The sequence below is a fragment of the Petromyzon marinus genome, unplaced genomic scaffold (assembly GCF_048934315.1).
Source record: "Petromyzon marinus isolate PM22_M1 ecotype Great Lakes invasive population unplaced genomic scaffold, UKy_Petmar_22M1.pri1.0 PM_G_Scaffold_17, whole genome shotgun sequence".
Taxonomy (NCBI): Eukaryota; Metazoa; Chordata; class Hyperoartia; order Petromyzontiformes; family Petromyzontidae; genus Petromyzon; species Petromyzon marinus.
In genome coordinates, this window is record NW_027422728.1 from 1,381,136 (window position 1) to 1,397,498 (window position 16,363).

At 49.2% G+C, this 16,363-nt stretch overlaps 1 protein-coding gene across 2 annotated transcripts; it reads right to left on the reverse strand.

The window, feature by feature from the left end:
- Window positions 1–3,585: 3,585 nt before the first annotated feature.
- LOC142911131 (uncharacterized) lies at window positions 3,586–15,861 on the reverse strand. Of its 2 annotated transcripts, XM_076060209.1 has the most exons (8): window positions 15,664–15,861; window positions 12,488–12,628; window positions 12,267–12,344; window positions 11,416–11,508; window positions 11,128–11,233; window positions 9,668–9,834; window positions 8,537–8,782; window positions 3,586–4,372 (listed from the first exon to the last, which is right to left on the reverse strand). In XM_076060209.1, the coding sequence occupies exons 2-8, from the start codon at window positions 12,576–12,578 to the stop codon at window positions 4,185–4,187; spliced, it is 969 nt and encodes a 322-aa protein (XP_075916324.1). In that variant the 5' UTR covers window positions 12,579–12,628; window positions 15,664–15,861; the 3' UTR covers window positions 3,586–4,184. The 2 variants fall into 2 exon arrangements, with proteins under 2 accessions (XP_075916324.1, XP_075916325.1); XM_076060210.1 differs by lacking the exon at window positions 12,267–12,344.
- Between the last annotated feature and the right edge of the window lie 502 nt (window positions 15,862–16,363).

Sequence of the window (16,363 nt, forward strand, 5' to 3'; positions counted from 1 at the left end):
AATTTTAATGGTAGGTTTATTTGAACAGTAAGAGACAGAATAACAACAAAATCCAGAAAAACGCTTCGCTACGTGGCCACGAGTGACGGTGAAATATGAAGAAGGGGCGACCCTGAAGCGTGAAGGTCAGGAATCTTCTCCGGGTGCTCCTCCTCCCACGTTTGCAGGCGCCTATCACCGTCATCACAGCATCCCAATGGCAGTATTCTCGACACGAATATCTCGAGACTCAAGGAGGCTATTCTGGACAAATTCATTCGCGGTATTCTTATTATTGTAATCCTCATGTGTGTATGTTGAACTTCTTTCGCACAGTACGTAGCAAACCTTGCTATACATCCTAAATAGAAGAGTCATCCTATGCAGAGGCCGGTGCCTGCCAATAAATGTATAATTTCCACCCTCAAGCTCAGATGAGAGCCGTCAAATGTATATTTGACAATGGTGACACTTTGATTTGTGTTTCTGGATAAGGTTAACATATAGGTTGCATTTTGCATTCAAACAGATGATTATACAGGAATACAGCTTCTGACCTTCAAGTGTGCATAACGTTCATTTTATTTAAGCCGAGATGCCATTCATTAATGTGAATGGAAATAAGCTCAAATATATGTTTTATGAAAGTATACCACATTGATGAAATGTATGGTGTGCATTATTGAAGGTCTGTGAACTTTCTAACAGTTTTCCCAGGAAGTGAAGAAACTTGTCAAGCATTTCTAAAACACTTTATATAAACAAGGTTAATGTTTTAATGGTATCTGTGAAAGCAGAGGATGGAGCTCTTTTTTCATCAGCGGAGTACGGTGCCCACACTCCTCTTACACAGCAACTCTTTGAGTTATGGATCACGCAGAGATCGTAAAACTCTGCACGCCCGACTTGCAGGGCAGCACTGTGGTGTCTGTAAGAGCATTCATTTTGATCTATGCACGTAGTCTTCAGTCTCGGTGGTGCTTTCCTGGGTAAATATTCTAATGAAATATGGATGATGAACGTTAGCAACTGCTCAATCTGCTGTGTGTGTATATTTACATTTCTGCTCTAATTTGATGCGTGAGAAGGGGAGATCCATTTTTCACTTAATGGGAACCAGTCTTCCCGAAAAAAGACTGCAGTATAGTGGTTGTACAAATATACTTACAGCTTTGTTGAACAGCACCACTCACCTTCATTACAGTGGAGATAACCCATGTATATCAGTTCACCAACATTGATCTGTTGTTCACACATTACTAAGGTTGTGGTTATGGTGGTGGAAACAGAAAAATGCATTTGTGGGGGCTACCGTCCCCCGCCATCACCGAATTGTCGGGGCCGTTGGCCCCCGACTCCCCCGTTAAATTCATACCACTACCACAACTGCAACACCCGTTGTATGATTATGCCCGTGGGTACCCGTGTACCTCACGGCGCAGCTCTACTCACGCAGTAACCACCGCCAGCAGCATCGCGTGCTTGAATTGTGTAATCTTGTTTCATTTACCTTCGCAGCCGGTCGGAAGCAACTAATTAGGCCACGCTGCGCAATTCCCGCTCACCAATTGATCTCTACACGCTACACGCGCGGCGCGTGCCGTGAGCGCCGCTGCTCCTGCACGTCCCCGTACTGGCGCGGGCGAAGTGCAACCAGTACCACACAATGCAGAGGCTCACCACACCACGCACGAGTGCATTTAATGATCGAAGGACCCGTACTTTAATTCCCAGGGCGATAGCACGTTGCTGCTGCCCCGGCATGCGCGTCAAGCCCCGAGTGGACTCACCCGTGCGAGCGTAAACACATGGGTAAAATTACTCACTCACGCGCAAACAAAAGAATCACCGCGGGCAGACTCGCCACACCACACACCGCCCCTCCGTACTCACAGAAACAACACAATACGGTTTATACCCTACGGACGGTTTATTCCCCACGAATAAACGAACTAGACTGTGCGTGTCAGTACGGACCAGCAGGACAGGTCTAACCTATCTCGCTACTGCCTGATACTTAATCGACCTGTCTGCCCTCTATTTTCTCTCCCCGTGCTTCCCCAAAGCGTCCCTTTTTATCCTCCTTTCAAAGCCCTCGCACCGCCCATCCGCGGTGCATCACGGGTCAGGCCGTTAATCTGCGGTGCATCATGGGTAGGGCCGTTAATTCGCGGTGCATCATAGGTAGGGCCGTTAATCCACGGTGCATCATGGGTAGAGACGCTAACCCGCGGTGCACCATGGGTAGAGACGCTTAACCCGCGCTGCCCCGCTCCCCACCTGTCTGCTGGTCCGCGTGTGTCCTAGGCATCTCCTCACTGCAGTTCTCAGCGAGTTCTCCGTGGTAGGTGAGTGAGTGGGTAGGTGAGTGAGTGGGTAGGTAGGTGAGTGGGTGGGTAGATGAATGGGTGGGTAGGTGAGTGAGTGGGCGAATGACTGGATGGGTAGATGAGTGGGTGGGTTGGTAGGTGAGTAGGTGGGTAGGTGAGTGGGTGGGTAGGTGAGTGGGTGGGTAGGTGAGTGAGTGGGCGAATGACTGGATGGGTAGATGAGTGGGTGGGTGGGTAGGTGAGTGGGCGAATGACTGAATGAGTAGATGAGTGGCTGGGTAGGTGAGTGGGTAAGTGAGTGAAAGGGTGGGTGAATCGGTTGGTGGGTGAGTGGGAGGGTGGGTGTGGATGTGTACTGTGATGCATCTGCCAATTGTCTCAAGTCAGTCAACCCATGGCATCTGGGTCTGTCCCGTGACCTGTCAGCGAACTTGGCCTAAGCTCCGTGGTGATCTCACGGGTGGTCGGGGCATTTAAACTGGAGCATGATGTGTTTATTTTGCTCCCCATAGAATGTGGAGATTTTACGTGGTAACAACTTCTTTAAACACCACCGAGGCGTCGTTAAGCGTCTCTTTCAAACCGTGATAGTTTGCGAACGGTAGTTTCCCTTATCTCCAGATATATAAAAGGCAAAGTTGTGATTATGTGTGTCTGTTCAAAATGTTTAGCGTACTTCCCGACATGCAACAAACTTTAAATTTGCCATGTGGGTACTTTCCAGACTGTACACTGTGCAAACATTATAAAAATACACTTTTAGCTTCTATTTTAGGGGGGGGGGGGGAGCTCAATAATGCATTTATTTTTTGCACGGCAAGTGAGCTGTGACATCAAATCTGTCACGTGACCCGCGCACGTGGAAGCGTAACGCATTGTAGTGTAGCGGTTAGCGTTGTCTGTGTGTGTCTGTGTGTGTGTCTGTGTGTGTCTGTGTGTGTGTCTGTGTGTGTGTCTGTGTGTGTGTCTGTGTGTGTCTGTGTGTGTGTCTGTGTGTCTGTGTGTGGCTGTGTGTGTGTCTGTGTGTGTCTGTGTGTGGGGGGGGGAGCGGTAGTGTAGTGGTTAGCGCTACGCTGCGCTACGAACCCGGCGACCCGAGTTCGATTCCCGCTCACGGCCACCACCGGTGACGATTATTTCAACCGGTCCTGGGCCTCCCCTAGGTCGACTCAGCCTCAAACGTGTAAATGTTGTGGTGTGAACATCGGGAGACAAAGGTGGCCGGACGTGGTGAATCCAAGTCCCGGGTGAAGCCGGGTAGTTAAAGCTCGTGCTGTTATATTCACAATCAGATGTTTTTATTTCGACTCGAGGAAAATCGGTGAAATCGGAAGCCAACGATAGGCCCCAGTTGTGGGCCCTTCTGAACCTGGTAACAAAATAATATTCTTAATCAGTGATGTCCTCACCTAAGCGTGTGAGACGAGACGGACGCACAAGACTCTAGTCTCCCGTTGCTGTACATCACTCACAGAGCACCACAGCGCCCCCCCCCCCCCCCACCAGATCCACAACAGCGTTCGCCCCGCAAGACTAAGGCAGCTTCTCCCTGCCTCAGCTGGACCATCAACAACGGCAACATTTGTGTCAACAACAGCAGCAACAGCTAACTTGGCGCCTTTATCATTACGTCTTCAGCACGGCAGCAGCAGCAGCATGGAACAACTTCAGGGCATGACTCAGTCGCAACTCGCGTTTAAAATCGTCACGCAAGACGGCTCTCCGCGAGACGTCGCGGGCACACGGCGCGTCACTTTTCTCCCCCAATAAAACTCGGACAACGTGAATGCGTGGAAACGAGAAACGATGTCGGAACGCAACGGGGCATCGCAAATCGTAAAGATTTTTGCGAGAGCGAGAAAGAAAAGCTTCCTTCTAGACGTCGCCGCCGCGCGCCAACGACGGCACCAGCGTGAGCAGAAGCGCCGTGGCCCAAGCGGCACCGGGGCAGCAAGACGCCTTGCTGGTGGCAGACGCCCGCCCCGCTGACGTCGTCGCCGCCGCTGACGTCGTCGCTGATGACGTCGTCGCCGCTGATGACGTCGCTGATGATGTCGTTGCCGCTGCAAAGGGGCAAGCGGAGAAACGAGACGTCAGTCGCCATCGCTATGATGAGAGCAATGTACGAGTACCGGGGGGCCTCTTACAACCCTCCGCCTCCTCCTCCATCTCCACCACCACCAACACCACCAACATCACCACCAACACCACCACCAACACCACCACCAACACCACCACCAACACCACCAACACCAACACCACCACCAACACCACCAACACCACCACCACCAACACCACCAACACCACTAACACCACCAACACCACTAACACCAACACCACCACCACCAACACCACCAACATCACCATCACCAACACCACCACCAACACCACTAACACCACCACCACCAACACCACCAACACCACCGCCACCATCTCCACCACCACCAACACCACCACCTCCTAGGAGATGGAAGATTTGTTGGAGGTTGTTGATAGTTGAGACTGAAACCTCTTCCTCACTTGTTCACTCTGCCACTCACCCAATCATTCAGAGAGACGATCCATAACACTACGTTTAAAGCTATTTGGTAAATTAAAACGCCGACTGTCACATCATCGACGTTGGGTGCCCGATTGTAACTCCTCTGCGGTGAGCGGTGGACCACCACCAACACCCGAGTGTCAACAACGCTCTTTGCCAAAACAGCAAACCCCTGCCTAGAGTTGCGATGCTGAGAATCTTTTTTATTTTCAAAGCGTTCTTTTATCTCCGTTTGACCGGAACTTTGTTGACTGCCCTCGATGTGTGCACCTCCGTGAGTCTATGGGAGCCTTTAACATTGAAGTCTATGGGACCCTTTAACAGTGAAGTCTATGGGAGCCTTTAACAGTGAAGTCTATGGGAGCCTTTAACAGTGAAGTCTATGGGAGCCTTTAACAGTGAAGTCTATGGGAGCCTTTAACAGTGAAGTCTATGGGAGCCTTTAACAGTGAAGTCTATGGGAGCCTTTAACAGTGAAGTCTATGGGAGCCTTTAACAGTGAAGTCTATGGGAGCCTTTAACATTGAAGTCTATGGGAGCCTTTAACATTGAAGTCTATGGGAGCCTTTAACAGTGAAGTCTATGGGAGCCTTTAACAGTGAAGTCTATGGCAGCCTTTAACATTGAAGTCTATGGGAGCCTTTAACATTGAAGTCTATGGGAGCCTTTAACATTGAAGTCTATGGGAGCCTTTAACAGTGAAGTCTATGGGAGCCTTTAACAGTGAAGTCTATGGGAGCCTTTAACAGTGAAGTCTATGGGAGCCTTTAACAGTGAAGTCTATGGGAGCCTTTAACATTGAAGTCTGTGGGAGCCTTTAACATTGAAGTCTGTGGGAGCCTTTAACATTGAAGTCTGTGGGAGCCTTTAACATTGAAGTCTGTGGGAGCCTTTAACATTGAAGTCTGTGGGAGCCTTTAACATTGAAGTCTGTGGGAGCCTTTAACATTGAAGTCTGTGGGAGCCTTTAACACTGAAGTCTGTGGGAGCCTTTAACATTGAAGTCTGTGGGAGCCTTTAACAGTGAAGTCTATGGGAGCCTTTAACAGTGAAGTCTATGGGAGCCTTTAACAGTGAAGTCTATGGGAGCCTTTAACAGTGAAGTCTATGGGAGCCTTTAACAGTGAAGTCTATGGGAGCCTTTAACATTGAAGTCTATGGGAGCCTTTAACATTGAAGTCTATGGGAGCCTTTAACATTGAAGTCTATGGGAGCCTTTAACATTGAAGTCTATGGGAGCCTTTAACATTGAAGTCTATGGGAGCCTTTAACATTGAAGTCTGTGGGAGCCTTTAACATTGAAGTCTGTGGGAGCCTTTAACATTGAAGTCTGTGGGAGCCTTTAACATTGAAGTCTGTGGGAGCCTTTAACATTGAAGTCTGTGGGAGCCTTTAACATTGAAGTCTGTGGGAGCCTTTAACATTGAAGTCTATGGGAGCCTGTAACATTGAAGACTATGGGAGCCTTTAACATTGAAGTCTATCGGAGCCTTTAACATTGAAGTCTATCGGAGCCTTTAACATTGAAGTCTATGGGAGCCTTTAACATTGAAGTCTATGGGAGCCTTTAACATTGAAGTCTGTGGGAGCCTTTAAAATTGATGACTGTGGGAGCCTTTAACATTGAAGTCTGTGGGAGCCTTTAACAGTGAAGTCTATGGGAGCCTTTAACATTGAAGTCTATGGGAGCCTTTAACAGTGAAGTCTATGGGAGCCTTTAACATTGAAGTCTATGGGAGCCTTTAACATTGAAGTCTATGGGAGCCTTTAACATTGAAGTCTGTGGGAGCCTTTAACATTGAAGTCTGTGGGAGCCTTTAACATTGAAGTCTGTGGGAGCCTTTAACATTGAAGTCTGTGGGAGCCTTTAACATTGAAGTCTGTGGGAGCCTTTAACATTGAAGTCTATCGGAGCCTTTAACATTGAAGTCTATCGGAGCCTTTAACATTGAAGTCTATCGGAGCCTTTAACATTGAAGTCTATGGGAGCCTTTAACATTGAAGTCTATGGGAGCCTTTAACATTGAAGTCTGTGGGAGCCTTTAAAATTGATGTCTGTGGGAGCCTTTAACATTGAAGTCTGTGGGAGCCTTTAACAGTGAAGTCTATGGGAGCCTTTAACATTGAAGTCTATGGGAGCCTTTAACATTGAAGTCTATGGGAGCCTTTAACATTGAAGTCTATGGGAGCCTTTAACATTGAAGTCTATGGGAGCCTTTAACATTGAAGTCTGTGGGAGCCTTTAACATTGAAGTCTGTGGGAGCCTTTAACATTGAAGTCTGTGGGAGCCTTTAACATTGAAGTCTGTGGGATCCTTTAACATTGAAGTCTGTGGGAGCCTTTAACATTGAAGTCTGTGGGAGCCTTTAACATTGAAGTCTATGGGAGCCTGTAACATTGAAGACTATGGGAGCCTTTAACATTGAAGTCTATCGGAGCCTTTAACATTGAAGTCTATGGGAGCCTTTAACATTGAAGTCTATGGGAGCCTTTAACATTGAAGTCTGTGGGAGCCTTTAAAATTGATGTCTGTGGGAGCCTTTAACATTGAAGTCTGTGGGAGCCTTTAACAGTGAAGTCTATGGGAGCCTTTAACAGTGAAGTCTATGGGAGCCTTTAACAGTGCAGTCTATGGGAGCCTTTAACAGTGAAGTCTATGGGAGCCTTTAACAGTGAAGTCTATGGGAGCCTTTAACAGTGAAGCCTATGGGAGCCTTTAACAGTGAAGTCTATGGGAGCCTTTAACAGTGAAGTCTATGGGAGCCTTTAACAGCGAAGTCTATGGGAGCCTTTAACATTGAAGTATATGGGAGCCTTTAACATTGAAGCCTATGGGAGCCTTTAATATTGAAGTATATGGGAGCCTTTAACATTGAAGTCTATGGGAGCCTTTAACATTGAAGTCTATGGGAGCCTTTAACAGTGAAGTCTATGGGAGCCTTTAACAGTGAAGTCTATGGGAGCCTTTAACAGTGAAGTCTATGGGAGCCTTTAACAGTGAAGTCTATGGGAGCCTTTAACAGTGAAGTCTATGGGAGCCTTTAACAGTGAAGTCTATGGGAGCCTTTAACATTGAAGTCTATGGGAGCCTTTAACATTGAAGTCTATGGGAGCCTTTAACATTGAAGTCTATGGGAGCCTTTAACATTGAAGTCTATGGGATCCTTTAACATTGAAGTCTATGGGAGCCTTTAACATTGAAGTCTGTGGGAGCCTTTAACATTGAAGTCTGTGGGAGCCTTTAACATTGAAGTCTGTGGGAGCCTTTAACATTGAAGTCTGTGGGAGCCTTTAACATTGAAGTCTGTGGGAGCCTTTAACATTAAAGTCTGTGGGAGCCTTTAACAGTGAAGTCTATGGGAGCCTTTAACAGTGAAGTCTATGGGAGCCTTTAACAGTGAAGTCTATGGGAGCCTTTAACAGTGAAGTCTATGGGAGCCTTTAACAGTGAAGTCTATGGGAGCCTTTAACATTGAAGTCTATGGGAGCCTTTAACATTGAATCCAAGCATGAATGGAGCAAGCACTTGGGAACCCGAGCAGCCAATGGAGATTCACGGGGTGGCCAGAAACCCAGTTTTTTTAAAACCCAGGACTTTCCGCGCCGCCGACCTCATTGGGCTGACCACGGCCATTTGCATCGTCAGGGTGGACAGACGATCCAAGCCGCCGCCCTCCCGCGTACCTGGCGAGGTAGCTAACAGCTCGTCGTCGTCATCCTCGCCATCGTCAGCACCGCCGTCACGGCCGCTACCGGCGTTGGGGGCCGATGGCGAGGACGTAGAGGCCTCCTTGCCATCGTCCTGGCCCTCCTCCTCGTCCTCCTCGTCCTCCTCCTCGTCCTCCTTGTCCTCGTCCTCGTCCTCCTCCTCGTCCTCCTCCTCGTCCCCCTCCTCCTCCTCCTCGTCCTCCTCCTCACCGTCCGACGCCACTGTGGGGGTGGTTGTGGGGGTGATGGTGGTGGTAGTTAATGGTGGTGGTGGTGGCGGCGGCGGGTGTAGCGGTCTACGCCGTGCTACGCCGCGCTACGAACCCGGCCGAACCCAAGTTCGATTCCCGCTCACGGCCACCAACACGCGGTGATGATTATCTGAACCCGTCTTGGGTCTCCCCTAGGTCGACTCGGCCTCAAACGAGCACCCGGCGCGGTGTGTGGCGAACATCGCCAGCACCGGGGAGACAAAGGCGGTCGGGCGTGGCGCTGGCCACCCACCCCCTCGTGCGCCGTGCCGGCCTTCACAGGTGCTACTTGCTAACAGCGCTTGCCCCTGCGGCCTGTTGAGGCTACACCAGACGTGGGCAATGTACGGCCCCCGGGCCTTCTAGGGCCCGTTGGGCTTTTTAATCTGGCCCGCCGAACTTGTCCAAATATTATTATTATTAAATTAAATTTTACCTTTCTCCTGTAATGCCCCCATTTCCCCATTAGACGGCGCTGTTTTCACGATGTTTGATCAGTCACGTTACGACATGTTTTTGTATTGTTCAGATTCGTGCAATTTGTTAAATTGCCTTGCAAATAAATGCTTTGCTACCTGTTAAAGGCCAAATCCTTTCACGTAATGATTTTTAACACGCCATTTATATTTAGTTCACACAAACACTCCATCCATCTGTTCCTGGCCCGGCCCCTCTGTCAAATTTTAGAACGCACTGTGGCTCGCGAGTCAAAACATTTGCCTACCCCTGGGCTACACGGTGGGGGATCTTCGTCTTCGATGGCGGCGGTTGCGGTGCGGCAGCGGTTAACGGCTCGGCGCCGGATCGGAGAGGAATTCCGGCCGGCGGGTTTGTTGCCGGCGGCGACTTTGCTCACCTTCCACGGAGAGGTGCGCCCGCAGCTGGCCGGTGTTCAGGTTGTTGATGGCGAAGCAGGTGTAAGTGTTCGAGTCCTCGCGCCGCAAGTCCACGATGTGAAGGGTGCCATTCTCGAAGATCTGGAAGCGCTCGCCCTCAACATTCAAGCTCTGGTAGTTCCTGAACCTGGCGGTGCGCGGGAAGGCGTGGGGGGCGTGGGGGGCGTGGGGGGCGTGAACCGTTGAGGTTTGACGGCGATGCCGTCGGGGGATTTGAGATCCGGGGTCGGCTGCTTCGCGAGACGCGGAGGCGAACGTCCCGGGGGACGTTGGGGCGGCGAGGTTCACGCGGCCCTCCGCCGCGTTGAGTGCCCCTCTCTCGCTCTCTCGCTCTGAGCCACGTCTGCGTGGCGGCCATCGACAGTCGCCCTACCCCGCCCCCGCGCGCGCGAAATTATAAATGTTAGCCTATGGGAGCCTTTAACATTGAAGCCTATGCGAGCCTTTGACATTGAAGTCTATGGGAGCCTTTGACATTGAAGTCTATGGGAGCCTTTAACAGTGAAGTCTATGGGAGCCTTTAACATTGAAGTCTATGGGAGCCTTTAACATTGAAGCCTATGGGAGCCTTTAACATTGAAGTCTATGGGAGCCTTTGACATTGAAGTCTATGGGAGCCTTTGACATTGAAGTCTATGGGAGCCTTTAACAGTGAAGTCTATGGGAGCCTTTAACATTGAAGTCTATGGAAGCCTTTAACATTGAAGTCTATGGGAGCCTTTAACATTGAAGCATATGGGAGCCTTTAACATTGATGCCTATGGGAGCCTTTAACATTGAAGTCTATGGGAGCCTTTAACATTGAAGTCTATGGGAGCCTTTAACATTGAAGTCTGTGGGAGCCTTTAACATTGAAGTCTATGGGAGCCTTTAACATTGAAGTCTATGGGTGCCTTTAACATTGAAGTCTATGGGAGCCTTTAACATTGAAGTCTATGGGAGCCTTTAACAGTGAAGTCTATGGGAGCCTTTAGCATTGAAGTCTATGGGAGTGTTCTATGTTGAACTTCTTTCGCTCCGTACGTGGCCAGCCATGCAAACCCGCTGGCGGCATTCCAAAACAGACTCGGCTCTCGTGCCTCTGATTAGCACGGTTGGCCACATAGGGTGCGAAAGAAGTTCAGGGCACGTACACATACAGAGAGACCCACAGACACCCAGATCCACGGAGGCACAGATTAGCACGGTTGGCCACGTAGGGTGCGAAAGAAGTTCAGGGCACGTACAGCCCTCGCGACAGGGAGCTTCGAGGCGCGTCGTCAGGGCCGTCGTTTGCGACATGGCCGGGTAGCTTCTGAAAAACAGCTGCACGGCTCGGTGGGCATCAGGCGGTGAAATAAACAAAAAGAGTCTCCAGCGAGCGGAGAGCGAGAGGAGAGGCGGAGAGGGACGGACGCTCAGGCGCGGCGTTCGGTCTCACCACAGGATGGTGGCGGGCGGCCACACCGAGCACTCCATGTACACCGCCTCTCCCTCTCTCGCCCTGTACATCCTGTCTTGCTCCGACAGCATCGACGGGGGGTTGGCTGTGTGAGGCGGTGGTGGGGGGGGGGGGCAGAGACAGCGAGCGGGCAGAGGTTGCTCCCGAGGGTGGGGGGGGGGGGGGTCGCTCCGGGCCGAGCAAGTACTTGCAGTGTTGCACCTTAACAAACTGCGTACTCAACTGGGCCCTGTACGTGTGTGTGTATGTGATGTCGCAACCGTGCACCTTTCCGTCGTGTTTCCGGAGGTTGCTGCTTTGCTGTATACACCTGATGTGAGCTTCTTTGGTACCGTATGTGGCCAGAGATGATAACCGCAGCTGCGGGCGAAAATACAGCAGAGTGTTAGTAGGGTCTCTGTGTGAGTAGTGTGTGGGTCTCTGTGTGAGTAGTGTGTGGGTCTCTGTGTGAGTAGTATGTGGGTCTCTGTGTGAGTAGTGTGTGGGTCTCTGTGTGAGTAGTGTGTGGGTCTCTGTGTGAGTAGTATGTGGGTCTCTGTGTGAGTAGTGTGTGGGTCTCTGTGTGAGTAGTGTGTGGATCTCTGTGTGAGTAGTGTGTGGGTCTCTGTGTGAGTAGTCTGTGGGTCTCTGTGTGAGTAGTGTGTGGGTCTCTGTGTGAGTAGTGTGTGGGTCTCTGTGTGAGTAGTCTGTGGGTCTCTGTGTGAGTAGTCTATGGGTATCTCTGTGAGTAGTGTGTGGGTCTCTGTGTGAGTAGTCTGTGGGTCTCTGTGTGAGTAGTGTGTGGGTCTCTGTGTGAGTAGTCTGTGGGTCTCTCTGTTAGTAGTGCGTGGGTCTCTGTGTGAGTAGTCTGTGGGTCTCTGTGTGAGTAGACTGTGGGTCTCTGTGTGAGTAGTGTGTGGGTCTCTGTGTGAGTAGTGTGTGGGTCTCTGTGTGAGTAGTGTGTGGGTCTCTGTGTGTGAGTAGTGTGTGGTTCTCTCTGTGTGAGTAGTGTGTGGGTCTCTCTGTGTGAGTAGTGTGTGGGTCTCTGTGTGAGTAGTATTTGTGTCTCTGTGTGAGACCCACAGAAACCCACACACTACTCACACAGAGACCCACACACTACTCACACAGATACCCACAAGTGTTTCGAGTACTCGGCCCCGCTTGAACGTCGAAGTGCTTCGTTGAAGCCATCATTTGCAAGAGCCGGGGCGCTTCTGAAAAAAATAAGAGCCACGAAGCTCAGTGGGCATTGCCTGGTGAAGTCAAAAGTGTCGAGTTTAATCGATGGCCTTTAGTGGGAGTAGCTTTGAGAGGGGGCATCGTCTCAAGTGGGGTAGCGGCGCTGTTTGCTACTCACGGTCAAGCGGCAGGGCGAAGGGGTTGTGACGGTCGCCCAGCACAACGATCAGCAAGGCCACTAAACGGGTGGTGGTGTGGAAAGCCTCCATTGGGGGGGGGGGGGTGGCAGATGGTCGGCCTGGAGGCTTCCTTCACTTGGCTAGGAGGGGTGAAGGGGAGGGAGTAGGAGGAGCAGTGGAAATGATATTTATTTAGACTGCAAGAGGAGGAATCCAAAGCGCTACGAAGCTCTTTTTGTCACAGATGTCCAGCTGTGGCACTGGGTCAAAACATGACAACAAACACTAAACAAAAACACGGCGTGAGTGCAGAGTTACAGGAAGAGTAAACAAATCACTTTAAAAAAATCTATACTAATAAAAGTAACCAATGTTTAATGTTGCCACGTGAAGCACACCACCGTGCTACATAGCTCTTTTTAAGAAGAGACCTGGCCCACAAATAGTGGGCTGATATCAAGTGGACATTCAGGGCAAAATACTCTAAACGCGTGGCGTTTCGGAATGTGGAGGGGAAAAAACCGGAGGACTCGGGGAGAGAAATCCACGCGGCCGCGGGGCGCGAGAAACGTCAACTCCAAAGATACAGCAGGGAGTGTCAGGGTCGGTATCAAACCCCACGACCTCCTGTGCACCAGGTGACAACCATGCCGGGTTAAAGACCTCCTCCTTCACAAGGGACAATTGGATGCATGCCTAAGGCTCCCTCGTTGATGGACACGTTCCTCCTGCGTTGAGCAAAATGTTTAGGTTCTCATCGTTTCGCAGAGGCTGCATTTTTTGCCACCGCAGAAAACGAACGTTGGGGGAAACGCCTCCTCACATCGGACTCTTTGTTTTTTGTTCGCTAAAGTCACGTAGGTAAAAAAATCAATAAAATAAATAAATTTTAAAAACAACTCAATTAAAATCACGACGTTTCGGAGGCAGTAGCACAAGCTTCCGTCTTGAGGTGGAAACCATCACGGTAAAAATTGCTACATCAAGTGAAGAGAACTCTAAGCCAATTCTAGATTTAAAGCTTTCGTGACTGCAAGGATCCATACTCTTTGGTTCTATTCGGTAAAGTCACGTAGGTAAAAAATAAAACAACAAAAATCACGACGTTTCGGCCACAACACAAGCGGCCTTCATCAGGTGAAGGGATCAGGCTGTCTCGAGGGCAGCACTGGAGTGAAACACAGCCACGCTCAGACCGTGGACAGCTTAAAGGTCGCGGTCTGAGCATGGCTGTGTTTCACTCCAGCGCTGTCCTCGAGACAGCCTGATCCTTTCACCTGATGAAGGTCGCTTGTGTTGTGGCCGAAACGTCGTGATTTTTGTTTTATTTTTTACCTACGTGACTTTACCGAATAGAACCAAAGAGGAACTCTAAGACACCCGAGATTGTATACAGGTTAAGGGGGGGGAGAGACAAGAAGGGCCGTGGGGGGGGGCTAAGTTAAGCCGCCTTCTGTTATGCTGCAGGGGGTTGGGGACGGAGAGATGGCCGTGTGCAGGTTGAAGAGCATTACACACGTGAACCAGAGGCAGGAGGCAGTAGTTAAGCTGACAAACTGGTTGCCTTGCAGAGCATACTGCTGTAAACTATAAGGCTGCTAAAGTTTAACTTGGGTTTAACTTTATTTTTTTTACCTCCGCGACTTTACCGAAAATAAGCCAGAGTATGAATCCTTGCACATCACGAAAGCTTCAAATCTAGCGCCTCACATCGTGTTAGTTTGGCACCGATGTTCGTGCTGATTGTTTTAAACTAGATCAATAAAACAACATTGATTACACCCCCAGCTCAGGTTTTTTTTTCCCATCAATGAAACAGCCCCTGAAGTGAGAGCACCTTCCAGGATAGAAACCAACACTGCCGCACGTCTGTCCAAGAGCTGTGTAAAAAAACAATTGAGTTGAAAAAAATGTCAAGCCGACAGGGAAAGGGGCTCCTGGCAACTTTGACCGCCAGCCAGGTCGATGTATTGGTAATGAGAATGTGCAATTTGTTTTATCCTTGGAAACACGGACTATGAATAAAACGAGATATTCTTAGCTCTTTCGGTAAAGTCACGTTGAAGGGAAACAATAAAATAATAATATATATAAAACAATAAAAATTCTCACGACGTTTCGACCATAACACAAACGGTCGTCATCAGGTCGAATTGTCGTGAGAATTTTTATTGTTTTATATATTTTATTGTTTCCCTTCAACGTGACTTTACCGAAAGAGCTAAGAATATGAATTACTGCAGTCACGAAAGCTTTAAATCTAAATTTAAAACGAGATACTCGCAGAGTTTACGCTTCTGAATGTGCACTTGTTCAAGCGATTCACTCGGTCTAAGAGGCAGACGCACAGTAAATTATTGGGCGGCACTTTGTAAGCTCCTAAGGTAGACAAAGCGAGCTTGAACACGACGCGCTCGAGTGAAGTCTTTGAGCGACGCATAGTTCATAGTTCATTTATTTGGTATAGCCCTGTGAGCCATTCGGCTCTTGAATCGGGTGCAACCGCAACAAACAAAAAACATGAACAAGAAAACATCTTAAAGTGATTACGTGACTGTGCAAACAGAAAATACAGGAAAAAAATATCAAAATATTCCTGAAATAGCACCGTACACCAACGCTGTGTGCAAAAATCCCAGTGGGATGCAAGTCAAATAACAACAACAACCACAAGACAACTAAGATTAAAGCCATCAGTCTAACTCCGTACTACAATAAACAAAAACATGGCCAAAACAATTTTTTTCGAAATCACCAAAATAAAAGCCATAAATGCAATGTAACAGTGATCATAGGGAGTGTGACCGAATTTTTAACAATAAACTACATAAATAAATTATAACACCAAAATCTAGAGCCATAATTTAGGCCACTGAATAGCAGTGGCAGCTAGGGTTCTACAACTCCTCTAGAGCACATTGACACGCGTGCATTGCAAATAATTCAAGTTTAAAACACGCAGCAAAGATTCGTTACAAAGGCCTAGCGGCAGCCTTCACGCATCCTTTGGAAGCTTGCTAACCCACAACATAACCTAGAGACCATCTTCCAGGTCTCTATGGAGACCATCGCATGACAGCGGCATCTGTAGCCGGCCAAAGTGCCGCCTCGGCCGGCTGGGCAATCTAGCCGAGACCGGTGACACTCCCGGAATAGGCCTCAACGCGGCACTCACCAGCGCAACGCTGCGTAGGTGTCTGGGGAGGGGGTCTTAAGCTATATCCTCCTTCGTGGTGAGGTTATAAACAAAACAATGTCCTCGTGTGGTCGTGGTGGAGGAGGAGATTCGACGTTCCGTGCCTCGAATCACAGGCAGGCGACTCGGTGGGGCTGTTATCACGTGAGGCCTTAGCAGGGCGCTTTTATAAATCGTAGTGCGGATAGGCGAACACGCAGTGCGAGCGAGGCTCAGATTCTGTAGAACTGATAAACACTGCCCATAGACTCAGCACTGCCCATAGACTCAACACTGCCCATAGACTCAACACTGCCCATAGACTCAACACTGCACCATAGACTCAACACTGCCCATAGACTCAAGACTGCACCATAGACTCAGAACTGCACCATAGACTCAACACTGCCCATGGACTCAACACTGTCCATAGACTCAACACTGTCTATGGACAGTGGCCTAAAATATGGCTCTAGATTTTGGTGTTATAATTTATGTAGTTTATTGTTAAAAATTCGGTCACAGTCCCTATGATCACTGTTACACACAGTGTACACACATTGTGTACACACACGGTGTACACACACAGTGTACACACACACAGTGTATACACACAGTGTACATACACACATAGTGAACACACACACACAGTCTACACGCACAGTGTACACACACACAGTGTACACATACACACAGTGTA